The following is a 22,216-nucleotide window of genomic DNA, read 5'->3' on the forward strand; positions in this document are numbered from 1 at the left end:
CCCCAGCGGATGGATGGATGCATGGGTGGGTGTATATATATATATATATATATATATATATATGTATATATATCATCATCATCATCATCAATCGTATTTATTGAGCGCTTACTGTGTGCAGAGCACTGTACTAAGCGCTTGGGAAGTACAAGTTGGAACATATAGAGACAGTCCCTACCCAACAGTGGGCTCAAAGTCTAAAAGATATATATGTATATATGTTTGTACATATTTATTACTCCATTTATTTTGCTTATACATATTTATTCTATTTTTTTTTTTTTTTTTGTTAATATGCTTTGTTTCGTTGCCTGTCTCCCACTTCTAGACTGTGAGCCCGCTGTTGGGTAGGGACCATCTCTATATCTTGCCAGCTTGTACTTCCCAAGCGCCTAGTCCAGTGCTCTGCACGCAGTAAGTGCTCAATAAATACGATTGAATGAATAAATGAATTAACAGTGCTTTGCATATAGTAAGCACTGAAGCAGCGTGGCTCAGTGGAAAGAGCACGGGCTTTGGAGCCAGAGGTCAGGGGTTCAAATCCCAGCTCCACCAGTTGTCAGCTGTGTGACTCTGGGCAAGTCACTTAACTTCTCTGAGCCTCAGTTACCTCATCTGTAAAATGGGGATTAAGACTGTGAGCCCCACGTGGGACAACTTGATCACCTTGTATCTCCGCCCTCCCTCCGCACTTAGAACAGTGCTCTGCACATAGTAAGCGCTTCACAAATGCCATCATTATTATTTATTTATTTTATTTGTACGGATTTATTACTCTATTTATTTATTTTACTTGTACATATTTATTCTATTTATTTTATTCTGTTAATATGTTTTGTTTTGTTCTCTGTCTCCCCCTCCTAGACTGGGAGCCCACTGTTGGGTAGGGACCGTCTCTAGATGTTGCCAACTTGGACTTTCTAGACCGTGAGCCCACTGTTGGGTAGGGACCGTCTCTAGATGTTGCCAACTTGGACTTCCCAAGCGCTTAGTCCAGTGCTCTGCACACAGTAAGCGCTCAATAAAGACGATTGATTGATTGATTGATTGATTGGGGGGTGGGGGGCGGTGCGGGCCCCCCGGGTGTCCAGCAGGGGGCGCTGCGGAGCCTCGGCCGGGGCGCCAAGTGGCCGAGAGCGGGAGCCGGAGGAGGACCGGCCCCACCACGACGCCCAGGAGGAGGAGGAGGAGGAGGAGGAGAGGAGGAGGAGGAAGAAGAAAAGGAGGAGGAAGAGGAGGAGAGGAGGAGGAGGAGGAAGAAAAGGAGGAGGAGAGGAAGGCGAGGACGACCCCCCCCCCCCCCCAGAAGGAGGGATCCCAGCCCGCCGGAGCCCTCCCTCCCAACTCCGGCCCCCATCGCGCCCTGCCCCGGTCCGGTGGGGGAGGAGGGCAGAGCCTGGAAGCCCCTCCGGAGGCGGCGGCGGCCCTGGATGTGGGGCTAGCCGGCAGGAGGAGGAGGAGGAGGAGGAGGAGGAGGATGGCGGCCCCGGCCCGGACGGCCCGGACGCTGGCAGCCCCCGGTCCTCGGGCGCTGGCCGGCCTCTTGCTCCTAGCGGGGATCCTCAGGGCCCAAGGTAAGGAAGGAGGACGGGACCCCCCGGGATGGGCAGGGGACACGAGGGGGGGGGGCTGGATGGCTGCCTGGGGGAGCCCCCTCCCCATCCCCTCTCCCCCCCTTTAGGAGGGTGGGGGGCTGGATGGCTGCCTCGGGGAGCCCTCTCCCCCTCTACCCCCCTTTTAGGAGGGTGCCTGGGGGAGCCCCCTCCCCTCTCCCCCCCTTTAGGAGGGTGGGGGGCTGGATGGATGCTTGGGGGAGCCCCCTCCCCTATCCCCTCTTTAGGAGGGTGGGGGGCTGGATGGCTGCCTGGGGGAGCCCCCTCCCCCTCCCCTCTCCCCCCCTTTAGGAGGGTGGGGGGCTGGATGGCTGCCTCGGGGAGCCCTCTCTCCTCTCCCCCCCTTTAGGAGGGTGGGGGGGTTGGATGGCTGCCTGGGGGAGCCCCCTCCCCATCCCCTCTCCCCCCCTTTAGGAGGGTGGGGGGGCTGGATGGCTGCCTGGGGGAGCCCTCTCCCCTCTCCCCCCCCTTTAGGAGGGTGGGGGGGCTGGATGGCTGCCTGGGAGAGCCCCCTCCCCATTCTCTCTCCCCCCCCTTTAGGAGGGTGGGGGGCTGGATAGCTGTCTGGAGCCCTCTCCCCTCTACCCCCCTTTAGGAGGGTGCCTGGGGGAGCCCCCCCTCCCCCCCCTTTAGGAGGGTGGGGGGCTGGATGGCTGCCTGGGGGAGCCCCCTCCCCTATCCCCTCTTTAGGAGGGTGGGGGGCTGGATGGCTGCCTGGGGGACCCCCTCCCCTATCCCCTCTCCTTCCCTTTAGGAGGGTGGGGGGCTGGATGGCTGTTTGGGGGAGCCCTCTCCCTTCTCCCCCCCTTTAGGAGGGTGGGGGGCTGGATGGCTGCCTGGTGGAGCCCTCTCCCCTCTACCCCCCTTTAGGAGGGTGCCTGGGGGAGCCCCCTCCCCTCTCCCCCCCCCTTAGGAGGGTGGGGGGCTGGATGGCTGCCTGGGGGAGCCCTCTCCCCTCTATCCCCCTTTAGGAGGGTGCCTGGGGAAGCCTCCTCCCCTCTCCCCCCCTTTAGGAGGATGGGGGGCTAGATGGATGCCTGGGGGAGCCCCCTCTCCTCTCCCCCCCTTTAGGAGGGTGGGGGGCTGGATGGCTGCCTGAGGGAGCCCCCTCCCCTATCCCCTCTCCCTCCTTTTAGGAGGGTGGGGGGCTGGATGGCTGCCTGGGGGAGCCCCTTCCCCTCTCCCTTTAGGAGCAGAGCAGCAGGCCGAAGCATCCTTTGGGCCTTAGTTTGGGGGACCCCCTCTCCCCCGGCCCGGTTAGGGGGTCCCCCCTCTTGCCCCCCGCCTGAAAAACACTTTTTCCGGGCCAAAGTCTGCGGCTGGAAGCCGGGGAGGGCCGCCCACCCAAAAACGGGGCGCCGGGGGGCGCGGAGGCCGAGCCGGGAAAGAGGGAAGGCAGGAAAGAAGGATGGAAACATCGGGAGAGGGAAGGGGAGGAAGGAAGGAAGGAGTGGAGAAGGAGAGAGAGGGGAGAGGAGGGAAAGGGGAAGCCTCCGCGCCGCCCTCCTGGATTACTGCAACAAGTCCTGGAGCTGGCGGGCCTCTGCGGGGGTGTGTGTGTACTTTCCAAGCGCTTAGTACAGTGCTCTGCACCCAGTAAGCGCGCAATGTATCCAGTTGATTGATTGATTTGTGTGTTTGTGTGTAGGTGTGTAGTTATCCCGGAGTGGGGGAGGTGTGTATGCATGGGATAGAGGGGAATCGGGCACACTTTTTTAACCAACACGAACATGTGTGCGCAGACTGGTGTTATTGTCTACATGCGTGTACTCCCTGTAGGCGAGTGTGTGTGTGTTTGTGTGTGTGTGTACTTTCCAAGCGCTTAGTACAGTGCTCTGCACCCAGTAAGCGCTCAGTGAATCCAATTGATTGATTCATTGATTGATTGATCTGTGTGTTTGTGTGTAGGTGTGTAGTTATCCCGGGGTGGGGGAGGTGTGTATGCATGGGATGGGGGAAATCGGGCACAGTTTTTTAACCATCACGAACATGTGTGCGTACACTGGTGTTATTGTCTACATGCGTATACTCCCTGCAGGCGTGTATGTGTGTGTGTGTGTGCGTATGTGTGGATGGGAGAGGGGTAATGGGGGCTACTTTTACCAACACGAACTTGTGTGCGCTCACACATTGTTGTTATTGTGTGTACCCGGGAGTGAGTGTGTGTGTGTGTTTGTGTGCATGTGATTGTCCCGGTTTGGGGAGCGGGAGGGGGAAGGTGTGTATGCATCGGTTGTGTGTTTTCGGGCGTACTTTTACCATCGTGACCACAGGGGAGCACACTGGTGTTATTGTGTGGATGTGTGTGTGTTTGTGTGTGTGTGTGTGCTTCTCCCGGGTGTATGCATGGGGTGTGTGTGTGTGTGTGTGAGAGAGAGAGAGATCGGGCATACTTTTACCGTCGTGACCATAGGAGTGCACACTAGTGTCATTGTGTACAGGCGTGTACCCGAGAATGTGTGTATGTGTGTGTAGAAGCCCCCCCCCCCCAGCTCTTAGAACAGTGCTTTGCACACAGTAAGAGCTTAATAAGTGCCGTCATTATTGTTATTATCACTCCTGATCCCGGTCTTCTCATGCGACAATTGCAACCCTTAGAGGGTAAAGGATGGAGAAGAGGGGACCAGATTGCCCATCTGAGCGGGAAGAGGCCTTCCTTCCTGTCCTGCGGGCCCCCTCCCAGCCCTCCTCCTCCTCCTCCTCCAGCCCCCTCCCCGGCAGGGCCGGGCCGGGCCGGGCCCAAAGGCCCCGAGCCCCCTCCCCCGGGGGACCCAACGGATTCGGGACTGGGGGGAGACTGGGGAAGGGGCGCCTGATTAAAGCCATCAGGGCCTTGAGCTTCACTTTCAACAGGCTGTCTGGGAGGGGGCGTCCCCACCACCTCCTCCCCCTCTCCCTCTTCCCCCTCTCTCCCTTTTTCTCTTCCCCTCTCCCTCTTCCCCCTCTCTCCCTTTTTCTCTTCCCCTCTCCCTCTTCCCCCCTCCCCCTTTCCCCTTCTCTGTTTTCCCTTTCCCTCTTACTCCATCTCCCTTTTCCTCTTCCCCCTTTTCCTCTTCCCCCTTTTCCTCTTCCCCTTTTCCTCTTCCCCCCTTTCCTCTTCCCCTTTTCCTCTTCCCCCCTTTCCTCTTCCCTCTTTCCCTCTCCCCCTTTCCCTCTTTCCCCTTCCCCCTTTCCCTCTTCCCCCTTTTCCCCTTTCCCCTCTTCCCCCTTTCCCCCTTTCCCTCTTCCCCCTTTTCCCCTTTCCCTCTTTCCCTCCTTCCCCTTTCCTCTTCTTCCTCCTTTTCCCTCTCCCCCCTTTCCCTCTTCCTCCTTTTCCCTCTTCCTCCTTCTCCCTCTTCCTCCTTTTCCCTTCCCCCTCTCCCTCTTCCCCCTCTCCCTCTTCCCCCTCTCCCTCTTCCCCTCTTTTTCACCTTTCCCTCTTCCCGCTTTCCTCCTTTTCCCTCTCCCTCCCCCCCCTTTCCCCGCCCTTCCCCCCCCCCAAACATGTGGTGGCTAAGCCCTCCTCCAGCCCCTTTATCATGCATCTCTCCTTTCTGGCTCTTCTCTTGGAAGAAAAAAAAAAAGAAAAAAGAAAAGACTTGGGGGCAAGGGAAGCCCATTAAGGGAAAAGAATAGAAATCCTGATTCAGAAACTGCCTCCCCTGACCGATCGCTTTCCTAGTGGAGTTCTAAGAAGCCAGGCGAAATCAGGAAGCTACCTGGACAGCTAGCCGAGCCTCCGTAGATGTTTAGGTAAATAGGATTAATTAACATCGGGTGGAAGTGTTACTGAAATTCCTCTCCCTTCATTCCACCGATTGTCCTCGTTTCCTTTGGGGGCTTGGAGATGATTGCTTCTAAAGTTGAAAGGGATCAGGTCAATTTACAGATCGGGATTATTCTAATTTAGGTATTTGGGGTGAGGGGGGGATTAAAAAAAAACTCCCCTGATGTTGCATAGGCCTAATTGTTTTGGGGAAGGGCCTGCGACTCTGCTCTTCCGTGAGATCCCCACGCTCTTCCACCCTGTTTCAGTTTGTAGGGAGTTGCCTGATAATTAGTTCCAGCCTCCCGTTTGATTTCGGTGTTTTATAAAATTCCACTCCTTTCTGTTTTTCCCCCCATGAGCCTCTCCAAGGGTGCCTTGTCCTGCTTCCCAAAGGTAGACCCGGTTCTTTAGTCGGTGATTCATAAAACCGTCTAGTTTAGCAGGGAGAGGGCTTGGTATCTTTTTTTCATTTTTAATCCCCCTTGTTCCTCACACCTCTCTCCTGCTGCACTCAGAGATAGGACTGTGTCTTTCCATGTACTTATTGTTTACGTTTTCCCGCTTATTTGCAGACGAGTCCCGGGAAGTTTAGGATGATCTTAGAGACAGCTGCTGGGACAGGAGGGAGAACGGAGGAAGAGGGAAGGAGGCCTATCATCCATCAATTGATCAACCCAACCGTATTTATCCAGGGCTTGTTGAGTGCAGTGCGCTGAACTAAGCGCTTGGGAGAGCGCAATGCAACAGAGTGGTTACTCTTCTGGGGAACAAGGATTTAGGGATTTCCATGCCCAGGCCCTTTCGGAATTCCCATGTTGTCAAGTGAAAAGGTTTACCTGAATTCAGTGGCTGGAATAGCTCTGCTGGCTGGTCACCAAAGGACAGAAAGGCCATTCATCTGGAGAGCAGACCTCTTGTCTGGAGATATATTCACACCTATTCTCCACTGCAAACAGTGCCTTTACCATACATTTTTTCACTCTGCTAGGTAGGCTTCCCTGTGGAAATGAAGACGCTAATGAAATGGGTCGAAAGTTCCATGCTGAAAAATTAGTCACTTTCAGACCTGTAACAGTGTAGATGCCCCCTAAATGAGACTTTAAAATCCTCCACATATCATAGAATCTTTTGTTTCATATATTCCCTGCTTGTAATCAATCATTAGTATTAATTGAGCACTTACTGTGTGCCAAACACTGTCCTAAGCACTTGGGAGAGTAAAATGAAACAGAGTCGGTAATGCATATATCTCAAAAGACACATGAGAGCCATTTGAACATCCCCTCCAGAGGCTCTTTGAAAAATAGCCCAGGGCAAGCTGAACACAAGACAGGCATGAGGCTAGAAGGATATTTCCCATCCTTGTGCAGCTAAAATGGCTATTACAGTTCAAGAGCAATAATAATAATTGTGGTATTTGTTAAGCACTTAGTGCCAAGCACTGAGCTAAACGCCTGGATCGATGCAAGCAAATCGGGTTGGACACAATCCCTGTCTCATATGGGGCTTTCAGTCTCAATCTCCATTTTACAGGTGAGGTAACTGAGGCCCGGAGAAGTGAAGTGACTTGCCCAAGGCCACAGAGCAGACGAGCAGCGGACTTGGGATTAGAACCCATGACCTGCTGACTCTCAGGCCTGTTTTCTATCCACTATGCCATTGCAAGTGCTTAGTGCAGTGCTCAGCACACAGTAAGCGCTCAATAAATACGATTGAATGAATGAATGACTCTAAACAGTTGGGGTTGCACAGTTGGGCTAGTGCGCCGTATGGCTTGGTACCTTACTAGACAGAATGTCTTGCCCCTCCATTACTTAGTCAATTAACCAAATGCCTTTCTCGCTTCCCGGCATTCATGTTCTTCTGGAGTCGGGGTTCCCCCAACTTTCTCCCATCCCACCCTGCCCCAATCCATCAATCAGTCCTATTTATCAAGCACTTACTGCGTGCAGAGTACTAAGTGCTTGGGAGAGCACAGAGAGAAGCAGCATGGCTCAATGGAAAGAGCATGGGCTTTGGAGTCAGAGGTCATTCAAATTCCGGCTCCGCCAATTGTCAGCTGTGTGACTTTGGGCAAGTCACTTAATTTCACTGTGCCTCAGTTCCCTCACCTGTAAAATGGGGATTAAGGACTGTGAGCCCCATGTGGGACAACCTGATCACCCTGTATCCCCCCAGCGCTTAGAACAGTGCTTTGTACAGAGAAAGCGCTTAACAAATACCATCATCATCATTATTATTATAAAAGAATTGGTAGACACGTTCCCTGCCCACAACAAGCTCACAGTTCAGAGGGAATAGTTTTGGCTCATAACTTTGCTGTTTTTCCACTCTCTGCTTGGAAATGGAGAACCTCTCTGCTCCATCCCTTCCTTAAACCCTCCCAAGTCAGCCAGGCAGAGCCGATCAATCAGTCAGTGAATCAGTCGGTGATATTCATTGACTATTTACTGTGCGCAGAGCACTGGACTAAATGCTTGGGAGAGAACAGTGCAACAAAAGTCGGCAGACTCGTTCCCTGCCCACCAGGAGTTTACAGTCTAGAGCTGGAGACGAGAACGTTAGCAACTCTGGATAGGAACATAAGTGCTGTGGGGTGAATAACAGATCAAAGTTCAGCAGAGTCACTCCATCACCCAGGCAGAGATTCCCAGGGCATTCCCAAATCATTGAGAAGCAGCCTGGTTTAGCGGATAGAGCCCGGGCCTGGGAGTTAGGAGGCCCTGGCTTCGAATCTCAGCTCCACACATATCTGCTGTGGGACTTTGGGCAAGTCATTTCACTTCTTTGGGCCTCAGTTACCTCATCTGTAAAATGGGGTTTGAGCATGTGAGCCCCAGGTAGGACAGGAATTGTGTCCAACTTGATTAACTTCTATCTATCCCAGTGCTTAGAAAAATGCTTGGCACGTGGTAAGCACTGAAGTACTATTATTATTATTATTTTCCTTTTCCTGGGCCAGGTTTTCTTCGACTCCAGCCTGGGCTCGTGGACCCAGAGTACCTGAGATAACCGCATTCAAGGTCTCCTGCCCCTTGAAGTCCTAAGCTTATTACAAACGAATGCTGGCTTTCCTTTCCCCTCCACCCAACACCCTTTCGTCAACCCCACGGACCGAGGGGAATCGACATTTGTTCGTAATGAACTACAACTTTGATGCGGTTTTGGTGAAGTCGCCAGCCAGTTATTTTTTCCAAAGTGGGATGAGGTCTATTTTGATGAACTGTTGATGGATTTGTGCCTTGAGAGTACGGTATAAGAGGAGAGGTGGGGACAGGTTATTTAAAATTTAAACGTATGATCCCGTGCTTGTCCTGAGCTTTGAAGCAATCAAGTCAGTCAAGGCAGACAGTTATATTTATTGAGCGATTAGCGTGTGCAGAGTACTGTACTAAGTGCTTGGGAGAGTACAATAGAACAATATAACAGACCCATTCCCTGCCAACAACGAGCCTACACAGTCTAGAGGGGGAGACAGACATTAATATAAATAATAATTTGGGTACTTGTTAAGCGCTTGCTGTGTGCCAAGCACTGTTCTAAGCACTAAGGTAGATGCAAGTTAATCAGGTTGGACATAGTCCCTGTCCCACATGGGGCTCACACTTTAGCCTCATTTTGCAGATGAGGTAACTGAGGCCCAGAGAAGTGAAGTGACTCGTCCAGGGTCACACAGCAGACATTTGGTGGTGCTGGGATTTAGAACCCAGGTCCTTCTGACTTCCCAGACCCGGGCTCCGTCCACTAAGCCACGCAGATACGTGACGGCTGAGTCACGCTACACCCTTGAAGTGCTCGATTTCGGCCGAACCTTTTCCAGGCCAGATTTCGGCAAGGAAGTCCATAAAGCTCTTGCTCCAACTTCTTAAACTTAAGTACCTAAGCTTGCGGTGAGGGGTATTGGGGGGAGGGGGGAGACGCTAGATACTGTTCTATAGACACATGCATAGAAATGAATAGTCTTCTGAGACTCTGAAAAGACCTCTGAGTTTAAAAAAAAAAAAACCCTCTTCTAAAATCCTTAACTAAATGCAGCTGCTTGTTACAGAGGGACTAACTTGCATGCCAGGAATATCTAAAAAGCTAACGAATACAAAATAAAAATAAACAGCAGTAAAAAGGCTCTCTCTTTGTTCCAGTGAGCTCAGTTGGGATTTCCAGTTTGTTTAGGAATAGGAGGGCAGTCATTGTGTAACCTCATTTATTCCAGGAAGGCAAGGAGATGGGTTGGGGTGGCATTGGCGTTTGTGGCACCGTGCAGGCCACCTGAAGTGTTTCTCTTTTGCCCATGGCTCCGGAGGGAGAGGCTGAAATGCCCAGAGCTGCTTTTACATCCTCTGGCCCCCGTCTGAGATGTAGAGAAACTAGGAGGATCATTTCTCGGGCCGATTCTGGCCGAGCCAGTGGATTTCACACCTCATCTCTCATTAATGGAAAGGCTGGGCCGCTGTATCACATCCTTAGATGAAAACGCTGTATTTAAAAAAAAAACGGAGTTAATGGTAACTGTCTTCCTAGAAATGGGGTCCTACAGTTTTTTGATCACAAAATCCCTGTATTCAACACTGATAAGCCAAGACTCAGGCTGTTTGATCTCAGCTCACCCTCTTTTTTTCCATCGTTTTTGCTCATCTTGCTCAGAGTTCATCTGCCGTCCAGATATTTGAACAAAATTACACATCGTATAAATGTAAGGCGGGTGATATGGAGCCCTCAATCACTCAACAGTATTTATTGGGTATCTCCTAGGTTCACAGAACTGTACTAAACATCTGGGAGTGTGTGCTACAAGTAGTAGACCTGATTCCTGCCCTGAAGGAGCTTACATTTTAGTGGGACAGAGAGACACGACAGTAATTTACAGATCGGAGGAAGAAGGAAAAGTGCAGACTTGCCTGAGTCAAAGGAATAAGGAGGAATTTTCTCAGCAGGCCTGAATTTGGGTCCTCCCAAAAAAGCCCAGTTAGGATGAGATCTTGGTCACCTCTACCGTAGCTTTTAGTTCTTGTTCCCTGCATGTAGTGACAGGAGAGTAAAAACCTTCACTATCTATCGCTGCTTAGAGAAGCAGCGTGGCTTAGTGGGCAGAGCCCGGGCTTGGGAGTCAGAGATCATGGGTTCGAATCTCAGCTCCGCCACTTGTCTGCTGTGTGACTTCGGGCAAGTCACTTCACTACTCTGTGCCTCAGTTACCTCATCTGTCAAATGGGGATTAAGACTGTGAGCCCCATGTGGGACAACCTGATCACCTTGTATCTTCCCCAGTGCTTAGAACAGTGCTTTGCACATAGTGAGCGCTTAACAAATGCTATCATTATTATTATTATTAGCTGAAGGAACCAAAACTAACTCTTATTGTTTCGCTTTTTCCCGTGTATAATTTACTCCTGCTTTCTCTGTGCCTGTCCGACTCCCCCCTGACATAGCTTCTTCTAGACTGAAAGCTCGTTGTGGGCATGGGATATGTCTGTTTACTGTTATATTCTACTCTTCCAAGTGCTTATTACAGTGCTCTGTATAAAGTATGCTCTCAATAAGGATAGAGCAGGAGCCTGGGGGTCAGAAGGTCATGGGTTCTAATCCATGCTCTGCCACTTGTCTGCTGTGACCTTGGACAGTCACTTTACTTCTCTGTGCCTCAGTTCCCTCATCTGGAAAATGGGGATTGAGACTGTGAGGCCCTCGTGAGACAGGGACCGTGTCCAACCCAATTTGCTTGTAGTGACCCCAGCGCTTAGTACAGTGCCTATCACATAGTAAGCTCTTAGACAAATACCATAATTATTTTGTCTCGATCTTGCGTTCGTCCCAGCGCAAGGCTCATTTCTAAGATTTCAAGGTGCAGAACCTGTGCGGAGGAGTTAATTGTAGTGCTAGTGATTTGCGCAGTGCCAATCACCCTCCCTCATCCCTGCCGATTGTGTTTCCGCCAACGCTCCGACAACAAGGAGAAAGTCAGCTCAAACCGAATTCAGGGGGATTCGGATCAGACTCTGAAGTATTGAGTGAGTTATAGGGGATCCTCAGTGTGGATTGAGGCTGTGGGAGTAGGGCAAAAGAAGCAGTGTGACATAGTGGATAAAGCACGGGCCTGAGGTCAAAAGGAGTTGGGTTCTAATCCCAGTTCTGCCACGTCTGCTGTGTGATCATGGGCAAGTCACTCCACTTATCTGTGCCTCAGTTACCTCGTCTGTAAAATAGGATAAATGGTGTGAGCCTCTTGTGGGACAGGGACTGTGTCCAACCTGATGAACTTGCATCTACCCCAGTGCTTAGAATGGTACTTGGCACATAATAATAATAATAATAATAATAATAATGATGGTATTTGTTAAGTGCTTACTATGTGCAAAGCACTGTTCTAAGCACTGGGGAGGTTACAAGGTGATCAGGTTGTCCCACGGGGGGCTCACAGTTTTAATCCCCATTTTACAGATGAGGTAACTGAGGCAAAGAGAAGTTAAGTGAGTTGCCCAAAGTCACACAGCTGACAAGTGGCAAAGCCGGGATTTGAACCCATGACCTCTGACTCCAAAGCCCATGCTCTTTCCACTGAGCCATGCTGCTGCTCCAGAAAGCAACTTCTCCATAGAAAGCGCACGACAAATACCATCATTATCATTATTAATCAGGAGGAACCCCTAGTGGAGAGGGTTCAGTCTTTACTTTGCTGCCCGGATTATCTTTCTACAGAAACGCTCTGGGCATGTTACGCCCCTCCTCAAAAATCTCCAGTGGTTGCCTATCAACCTTCGCATGAAGCAAAAACTTCTCACTATTGGCTTCAAGGCTGTCCATCACCTCACCCCCTCCTACCTCACCTCCCTTCTTCTCCAGCCCAGCCCACACCCTCCGCTCCTCTGCCACCACTAACCTCCTCACTGGGCCTCGTTCTCGCCTGTGCTGCCGTCGACCCCTGGCCCACGTCCTACTTCTGGCCAGGAATGCCCTCCCTCTTTATATCCACCAAACTAGCTCTCTTCCCCCCTTCAAAGTCCAACTGAGAGCTCACCTCCTCCAGGAGGCCTTCCCAGACTGAGCCCCCCTTTTCCTCTGCTCCTCCTCCCCTCCCCACCCTCCCTCTGCTCTACCCCTTTCCCCACCCCACAGCACTTGCATATATTTGTACATATTTATTACTGTATTTATTTATTAATGATGTGTATACATCTATAATTCTGTTTATCTATTTTGATGCTATTGATGCCTGTCTCCTTGTTTTGTTTTGTTGTCCCTCTCCCCCTTCCAGACTGTGAGCATCTATTTTGATGCTACTGTGAGCATCTATTTTGATGCTATTGATGCCTGTCTCCTTGTTTTATTTGTTTTGTTAGTCCCCCTTCTAGACTGTGAGCCCGTTGTTGGGTAGGTATTGTCTCTATCTGTTGCCAAATTGTACTTTCCAAGTGCTTAGTACAGTGCTCTGCATGCAGTAAGTGCTCAATAAATATGATTGAATGAATGAATGAAAGAGGGTTCCCCTTAATCAGAACCCCACTTCTTTGGACAATCTGGCGTTCAGCTGCCTGCGTGATTTCCCCAGCTGTTGTTCATATAAGCTCATTATAGGCAGGAAATGTGTCTGTGTATTGTTGTACTCTCCTAAGCACTTAGTGCAGTGCTCTGCACACAGTAAGCTCTCAGTAAATACGATTTACCAGCTGACCGAGTTGCCGTCCACATTTGTGTGCTCGGAGAAAGGCACACGGGTGCTACGGCAGAGCGCCTGGACCCGGGTTCAAATCCTAGCTCTGAGCCCCGGCCTGCTGTGTGACCATGGGTAAGTTGTTTGACCTCTCTGAATGGCTATTTCCTCACCTGCAAAATGGGAATGATGAGAATATCTGCCTTGCCTATGGAGTTGTTGGGGTGGCAGAAATGAGGTAATAATCGTGAGAGAGCTCTGGGAATAAAAACACTCACACAAATCCAAGGTATTATTATTAATAATAATAATTATTATTTTTGTTAAATTGATGCACAGGGTGGTCCAGAAGTGGGGTTGGGGGGAGTTCCTTTCTCCAGTAAGATGAGCTTGAGTAAAATGCAGAGGAGCTGGACCTTCCTGCCCTCTCGTAAACTACAGGCCTGCTCAGTCAGAAGAGTTAATTGACATAGCTTTGTGGAACTGTTTATTCCAAGACAGAATATGTGGTTTGCTCATTTTGGCTCTTAAAGGGCCAGCCCTCTGCTTGCGGTGAATGCCCGGTTGTCTTTCTGGGAATATTTTTTTTTCACCACTCGAATCTTCTCAGAGGGGTTTTGGAAAACCTGCTTTTTCTCCTCTCCCCGCCGGGCACCAGAGAGGGCAAAGCAGGGCCACCCTGAAGGAGTGGTGTTTATTGAGCATTTCCTCTGTGCTGAGCACTGCACTGAGCGCTGAGATGGATACAAAGCAGGGGAGTCCAGAGTTCAACAGTTGACCGTTTGCTAGAGGTGGCTGTGGGGTAGATAGGGTGTGAGGTGACGGGAATTTGTCAGGAAAGCCTGATTGGAGGGGGTGATATTTCGGGGGGGCTTCGATCACGGAGAGAACCGGTGGAGTTTGGGGAGCCCCGGGCCTGGGGAACAGGGTGAACAGGGGAGCCAAGTGGGGGGCTCCATCTAGGCCGGCTTGGGACGAAGAGAACGAGGTGGGGAACGAAGAGGTCACTTGTTGGATATTAATGGGGTATATCATTTGCCGGGAAGTGATTTGACCCAGTATTTCCTTGCCCAGTAAGGGCTACTTCAGTCCTTATAACGTCAACTAGATATTGAAATTCCAGTTCGATCCCTGGGTATCCATTGGAATTGCAAGCGGAGTAGTGGAAAACACTCAGAAACAGTACACGTGGTACTTTTCCTGGCATGCGTTTTCACGGGGTGATTTGAATAGCACGCGGTCAGCCGGCCGCCTTCTGACAACACACGCCTCTCTGGATTGTACTCCGGGTGACGTGCGGAGACAACACAGTTGTGTATCTGCACGCGGCATCGCTCAAGACACATGTTCTTGAGAAGCAGCCCAGCCTAGTGGATACAGCCCAGGCCTGGGAGTTAGAAGGACCTGGGTTCTAATTCTGTTCCGCCACTTGTCCGCTATGGGACTTTGGGCAAGTCACTTCACTGCTCTGGGCCTCAGTTCCCTCTTCTGTAAAATGGGAATTAAGATTGTGAGCTCTGTGTGGGACAGGGATTGTGTCCAACCCAATTATCTTGTATCTATCCCAGCGCTTAGAACAGTTCCTGAGTATACTAAGCACTTAACAAATAGCACAATTATTATTATCGTCATCATTATTATGGTCTCTAGTGCTGTTTTCTAACTCATGCCTGATCAGAAACAGGAGGAGCTGTATTGCCTAGTGGAAAGAGCATGCACCTGGGTTCTAAACCTGGCTCCTCCAATTACTTACCATGTAACCAAGGACCAGTTGCTTAAACTTCTCTGAACCTCCGTCTCCTCATCTGTAAAATGGGGAGTCAATACCTGTTCTTCTATGTGGAACAGAGACTGTGACTCACTTGATTATTTTGTATCCACCTCAGTACTTGGTACACAGTAAGTACATAACAAATATCACTTATTATTATTAGTAGTAGTAACAGGAGTAGTAGCTGTAAATCAGGTTAAGAGGCATTTTCCAGAAGTAGCAAATGAAGGTACAAATTGTAGATTTGAATTCTTAGTGATTTGAGGCCTGCAATCTCTTAGTAGAATCTGATTAAGCCCCTGTCTTTGCTAATTGTGGCAATTAGATTTCCTAGAGCCCATTAAGCAGGAGGAGGAAGAAGAAGAGGAGGAGGAGGAGGGTGCAGCGTGGGTGCAGGCTGCTGACATTCCATTGCAGACAAACTGACAAACATTTCATAAACCGAGATACTTATAAAAGTAAGGCGCTAGGCAGTAGCATCGTAAACGGTCAGAGAATAAACTCCTTGTCTAAGCAAGGGGAAATATATTTTTCTCCTTTGCTTGGGTGGATGTTATTGGATGTAAACATGGCCTGCTGTGTGACTTTGAGCAAGTCACTTAACTGCTCTGGGTCTCAGTTTCTTCATCTGTAAAATCGGGATTAAGTAACAGCCCTCCGTCTTAATTAGATTGCAAGCCATTTTGGGACAGGAGATTGTGTTTTGGAAGGTGGGGAGAATTGGGGTCTGGGGGAATTTTTGTTTATGTGTAGGGTGTATGTGCGTGTATGCATATGTGTGTGACAGTTTTCATTCTTTTGTGGTAGAGGGTGTGTGGGTAACAGTCCTCATTCTGCTGCCGTGGTGGTGGTGGTGTGGGTGTGGGTGCAGGCCTATGTGTGTAACAGCCTTCACTGTGTTGCCATAGGGTGTGTGTGTGTGTGTATGTGTGGGTAACAACCCTCGTTGTGCTGCCTTTGGGTGTGTTTGCATGTGTGTGTGTATGTATAACAACCTTCATTCTGCTGTCATAGTGTGTGTGTGTCTGTGTGTGTGTGTAGAAGCCCTCATTTTGCTGCCCTAAAGTGTGTGTGTGTGTGTGTGTGTGTGTGTGTAAAAGCCCTCATTTTGCTGCCTTAAAGTGTGTGTGTGTGTGTGTGTGTGTAACAGCCCTTGTAATAGTAATAATAATGATGGTATTTGTTAAGCTCTTACTATGTGCAAAGCACTGTTCTAAGCGCTGGGGAGGTTACAGGGTGAACAGATTGTCCCACGGGGGCTCACGGTTTTAATCCCCATTTTACAGATGATAACTGAGGCACAGAGAAGTTACGTGACTTGCCCAAAGTCACACAGCTGACAGTTGGCGGAGCAGGGATTTGAACCCATGACCTCTGACTCCAAAGCCCAGGCTCTTTGCACCGAGCCATGCTGCTTCTCCTGTTGCCAAAGGGGGGATGTGTGTAACAGTCCTTATTGTGCCACTATAGAGTATGTGTGCGTGCATGTGTGTAACAGCCTTCATTCTGCTCTCACAAAGTGTGGGAGTGTGTGTATGTGTGTAACAGCCCTCAGTGTGTGTGTGTGTAGAGATCCCCCTTTCCGCATGACTGATGAAGGCGACCTCAGACCAGAGTTAGTCTTGTGGTGAGAGAATCCACAGTCTTAAGGCTTGGAGGTCTGTCTGGCTCTGGGCTCCGGGATTGCAGGATTGCATTCCGGCCCCCAACAAGCCGGGAGAGAGAGCAGGGAAGGGTACTTCATGGTTTCTACAGCCTCACTGGTGTGCCTCTTGCAGCCAAAGCATTTTAAAAAGCAAGGAATCTGGCCCTCGGTTACCATTTTTTAACCTTCCTGTCTCCGGTTGAAGCTCACATGTTATCATGTAGCAGGAGATAGCAGATAAACATCTTTAGCAGAAACTCTTGCCAATTTATAATAATAATAATAGTAATGGCATTTATTAAGCACTTACTATGTACAAAGCACTGTTCTAAGCACTGGGACAGTTACAAGGTGATCAGGTTGTCCCCCGTGGGGCTCACAGTCTTCATCCCCATTATACAGATGAGGTAACTAAGGCACAGAGAAGTGAAGTGACTTGCCCGAAGTCTCACAGCTGACAATTGGCGGAGCAGGGATTTGAACCCATGTCCTCTGATTCCAAAGCCTGGGCTCTTTTCCACTGAGCCAAGCTGCTTCTCTAATGATGATGATGATGAACATACGATGATGATGGTATTTGTTAAGCACTTACTATGTGCCAAGCACTGTTCTGAACACTGGGGTAGATACAAGGTAATCAGGTTGTCCCACGTGGGGATCACAGTCTTAATCCCCGTTTTACAGATGAGGGAACGAAGCCCGGAGAAATGCATTCATTCATTCAGTCGTGTTTATTGAGTGCTTACTGTGTGCAGAGCACTGTACTAAGCGCTTGGGAAGTACAAGTTGGCAACATATATGATGGTGAGCACTCCTGATAAAGAACCAGTGGCTTCATTCATCCTCTCATTGCTAAATAAGTTCCTTTAGAGGAGGTGCAGATCTCTTTCCCTTTCATTCAGTCGTATTTATTGAGTGCTTACTGTGTGCAGAGCACTGTACTAAGCGCTTGGGAGACGGTCCCCACCCAACAGTGTGCTCACAGTCTAGAAGTCGGGGGGAAGTTGTGACTTACCCAAAGTCACACAGCTGATAAGTGACAGAGCCGGGATTCTATTGGCTTTTACAGTTTGGGTTCTTGAAAATAAGCATCTTGTTTTGGACTCTGGAAGTGGCAGTTGAAGCCAGCATTTCTGTGCTCTCAGAAAGTTAAAAACACATTGTGAGAATCTAAAACCACTGGGGGTTTAGGCTTTTAAACTGGCACATAGGTGGTGGACTCTGACAGGCTTTTGAAGCTATTCATTTTGTCAGAGTTGCAATGCTTAAGGACAACAGGCTATTCAAACACTTCAGAAGTCTTAAATCTCCGAGTGTAAATGATATTCATGGACAGTAAGTATCCTGTTGATAGAGCTACAAAAGGTCTTCCTTTATCTGCTTAGTAAATATTGACCCAGATTAGTGACTGCTTTTTATTCTGGATTTTCCAAGAGGTTACGGTTTTTTTTTCATTTTTGTTCTTTCAAACTTCCTATAATAATTTAGAAGATGTTATTGGAGCCAGTCATGAGACTTAGCAAGATGGCAGCTGAATATATGTGTATTTGGTTTTCTTGTTTCTGCTGCTTGTGAATATTTCCATACCCTCTAGACTATAAGCTCCGTGTGGGCAGGGAATGGGATTTGGTGCTTGTTTGCTATGTGACCTTGGGCAAGTCACTTCACTTCTATGGGCCTCAGTTCCCTCATCTTTAGAATGTGGATTAAGACTATGAACCCCACGTGGGACAGGTACTGTGTCCAACCTGATTACCTTGTATCTACCCCAGTGCCTGGTACATAGTAAGCGTTTAACAAATACCATTACAAACAAACTTCTCTAGTGTCTAGCTCAGTGCATATAAATCAATCAATCATATTTATTGAGCACTTACTGTGTGCAGAGCACTGTACTAAGCACTTGGGAAGTACAAATTGGCAATATATAGAGACAGTCCCTACCCAACAGTGGGCTCACAGTCTAAAGGGGGAGACAGAGAACAAAACCAAACATACTAACAAAATAAAATAAATAGAATAGATATGTACAAGTAAAATAAATAGAGTAATAAATCTGTACAAACATATATACATATATACAGGTGCTGTGGGGAAGGGAAGGAGGTAAGATGGGGGGATGGAGAGGGGGGCGAGGGGGAGAGGAAGGAAGGGGCTCAGTCTGGGAAGGCTCATAGATGCTCAGTAATGAGAACATTACTACTGCAGCAATTACCACTCACAGCATAGAACATATAAGGTCGATATTTCCAAGGTCATGTACTTTAATGCAGAGAAGAAAACTGTTATTGGTGCTAAATGCTTAAGTAATAATAATGATTGTGGTATTTGGTAGGTGCTTATTTTGTGCCAGGCGCAGTACTAAGCGCTGGGGTGGATACAAACAAATTGGGTTCATTTATTCATTCATTCAAATTAATTGAGCACTTTAATATGTGCAGAGTACTGTACTAAGTGCTTGGGAAAGTAAAATACAACAGTAAACAGTGACATCCCATGCCCACAACGAGCTTACAGTCTAGAGGGTTTGGACACAGTCCCTGTTCCACATGGGGCTCCCAGTCTCAATCCCCAGTTTACAGATGAGATAACTGAGGCCCAGAGAAGTGAAGTGATTTGCCCAAGGTCACCCAGCAGGTGAGTGGAATCAGGATTACTGTACTTCTGAAGCGCTTAGTACAGTGCTCTGCACACAGTAAGCGCTCAATAAATACAACTGGTGATTGATGATTAGACTCCATGACTCCCTGATTCCCAGGCCTGTGCTCTCTCCACTACACTTCTAGTGTAAAAGGGAACTGGGCACTGAAGGGGAGAAGGAGCATGCTGGACATTCTTCCCACAAAATTTAGTTTTTGTCTTGGGGCTAGAGGGTGGCTAAGGGTGCTTAGTCCTCCTCGCTTCAGACAACCTGTAATTAGGGTATTTATGAACCACTTCCTGTGTGCCACGCACTGTGCTTAGCACTGGAGTGAATATTGGGAGATTAGACACAGTCCCTTGACCCGCAGCATGGCTCAAGAGAAGCAGTGTGGCTCACTGAAAAGAGCATGGGTTTGGGAGTCAGAGGTCATGGGTTCTAATCCCGGCTCCTCCACTTACAGGCTGCTGTGTGACTTTGGGCATGTCACTTAACTTCTCTGTGCCTCAGTTACCTCTTCTGTAAAATGGGGATTAAGATTGTGAGCCCCACGTGGGACAACCTGATCACCTTGTATCCCCCCGGCGCTTAGAACAGTGCCTTGCACATAGTAAGTGCTTAACAAAATACCATTATTATTATTATGGGGAACCTAAGAGGAAGAAAAACCCAACGGTCCTAACCCCACATTACAGATGAGGAAACTGAGGCCCAGAGAGGTTAAGTGACTTTTCAAACACACAGCACATCAGTGGTGGAGCTGAGTCTAGAGGTTGTATCGCCTGGCTCCCACATGGCCTCTTGAGCTGCTTTATCTGGTTTATGCTCTGAGGTTGAGTTTAGACTGTGAGCCCACTGTAGGGTAGGGACTGTCTCTATATGTTGCCAACTTGTACTTCCCGAGCGCTTAGTACAGTGCTCTGCACACAGTAAGCGCTCAATAAATACGATTGGTTGATTGATTGAGGGACTCTTGACCAAGCCTTAGAGGTGGGCAGAAATCAGGTGTGGCTGTAACAGGGTTTGGGTGTGTGTGTGTGATATGTGAGTTTGTGTGTGTGTGTGTGTGTGTGTGTGTGTGTGTGTGTGTGAGAGAGAGAGAGAGAGAGAGAGAGAGAGAGAGAGAGAGAGAGAAAGCAAGCCAGCCACACTATGGGAAATACAGGCAAGCTGTTGCCATCCTCCTGGGGCTAACCTGTGAGTAAAGCATTTTGGCATAATTCTACCCACCTGTTCTGTAAAGTGTCCCCTAGTGTTCTTTGCAGAGGTGATGTTCAGGAGAAGCAGCGTGACTCAGTGGAAAGAGCCCGGGCTTTGGAGTCAGAGGTCATGGGTTCAAATCCCGCTCTGCCAATTGTCAGCTGTGTGACTTTGGTCAAGTCACTTAACTTCTCTGTGCCTCAGCTCCCTCATCTGGAAAATGCGGGTGAAGATTGTGAGCCCCACGAGGGACAACCCGATCACCTTGTAACCTCCCCAGCGCTTAGAACAGTGCTTTGCACATATTAAGCGCTTAATAAATGCTATCATTATTATTATTATTATTATGTTCACGTCTGAGGGCAATTGAGGGGAAGCCCCAAGATCCACTCTGAGTGGAAGGGTACAAAAAACCAAACCCATAAAACAACAAGAAAAAGGGACGTTGTCCACCTATTGCTGCTGGCCGGCCAGTTTAATTTCTGTAGGGAGTGGAGGTGGGGAGGGGGATTTGGTAGAAGAGCCACCATTTGCATAACCTGAAGAGTTCCTGGATTTGAACAAATAATGGCTTCTAATGAGGTGTTTCTGGGCCACTTCATGCTGGGGACGGAGGGGAGACAGGGGGAAGGGGCTGCTTTTGAAATGCTCTGGTTGCCAGGGCAGCCTTTGGAGCCCTTGGCGAAAGGGCTGGCTTTCTGCTCTGCCTAATCCCTTCCTTTGAACGGGCTGGTCTGTCACAGGCCCAGGCCCCAGAAGGGCCAGGGAGAAGGTTCGTTAATAATAATAATAGTGGTATTTGTTAAGTGCTTACTATGTGCCAAGCACTGCACTAAACGCTGACCCGGCTCAAATATGAAACCTCGGTTCTCTTCTGCTCCCGATCAAAACAACCCCTGTCCAAAACCCAGTGGCTTGTTGAACTGACTCCAGAGGGGCTTTTGCTCTTTTTATTACTTGTACTTCCCAAGCGCTTAGTACAGTGCTCTGCACACAGTAAGCGCTCAATAAATACTATTGATTGATTAGTACTAGTTATGGTGTTCAACGCTCACTGTGGGCCAATCGCTCCGCTGAAGCCTTGGGATGGAGACAGGGTAATCACACAGGTCCTAGTCCCTGTCCCACAAAGGGCTCACAGTTTGGGGGAGGGATGATGGGCATTCCCATTTTACAGATGAGGAAATGGGCTCGGAGAGGTTAGGTGACTTACCCAAGGTCACCCAGCAGGCCATGGGCGGAGCTGGGGTTTGAACCTGGGTCTTCTGACTCCCGGGCCTGAGCTTTTTCCATTAAGCCTTGCTTCCTCCCCACCCCACCTTTTGTAGTATTTAAGTGCTTACTATGTGCCAGGCATTGGTCTAAGCGCTAGGGTAGATGGAAGGTAATCAGGTTGGACCCAGTCCACGTCCCACAGGGGGCTCACAGTCATAATCCCCAATTTAAAAATGAGGTAACTGAGGCCCAGAGAAGTGAAGTGATTTGCCCAAGGTCACACAGCTTACAAGTAGTGGAGCTGGGATTAGAACCCTGGTCCTTCTAACTCCCAGGCCCATACTCTGTCCAGTAGGCCATGCTGCTCCTCTATTACTATTTCTATTACTACAACTACTACTAGTAATCCTATAATAATTATTATTATTCATTCATTCAATCATATTTATTGAATGCTTGGTGTGTGCAGAGCACTGTACTAAGTGCTTGGGAAGTACAAATTGGCAACATATAGAGACGGTCCCTACCCAACAGTGGGCTCACAGTCTAGAAAGGGGAGACAGACAACAAAACAAAACATATTAACAAAATAAAATAAGTGGAATAGTAAATATGTACAAGTAAAATAAATAGATTAATAAATATGTACAAACATATATACAGGTGCTGTGGGGAGGGGAAGGAGGTAGGGTAGGGGGATGGGGAGGGGGAGGAGGCGGAGAGGAAGGAGGGAGCTCA

At 49.1% G+C, this 22,216-nt stretch overlaps 1 protein-coding gene across 1 annotated transcript in view; it reads left to right on the forward strand.

The window, feature by feature from the left end:
- The first annotated feature begins 1,477 nt into the window (after nt 1–1,477).
- ROR1 (receptor tyrosine kinase like orphan receptor 1) overlaps nt 1,478–22,216 on the forward strand; it is a 292,903-nt gene continuing 272,164 nt past the window's right edge. The window contains exon 1 of the mRNA XM_038752669.1: nt 1,478–1,574. Coding sequence (XP_038608597.1) covers nt 1,478–1,574 — 97 coding nt within the window. The remainder of the gene's footprint in view (nt 1,575–22,216) is intronic.

The sequence above is a fragment of the Tachyglossus aculeatus genome, chromosome 10 (assembly GCF_015852505.1).
Source record: "Tachyglossus aculeatus isolate mTacAcu1 chromosome 10, mTacAcu1.pri, whole genome shotgun sequence".
Classification (NCBI taxonomy): Eukaryota; Metazoa; Chordata; class Mammalia; order Monotremata; family Tachyglossidae; genus Tachyglossus; species Tachyglossus aculeatus.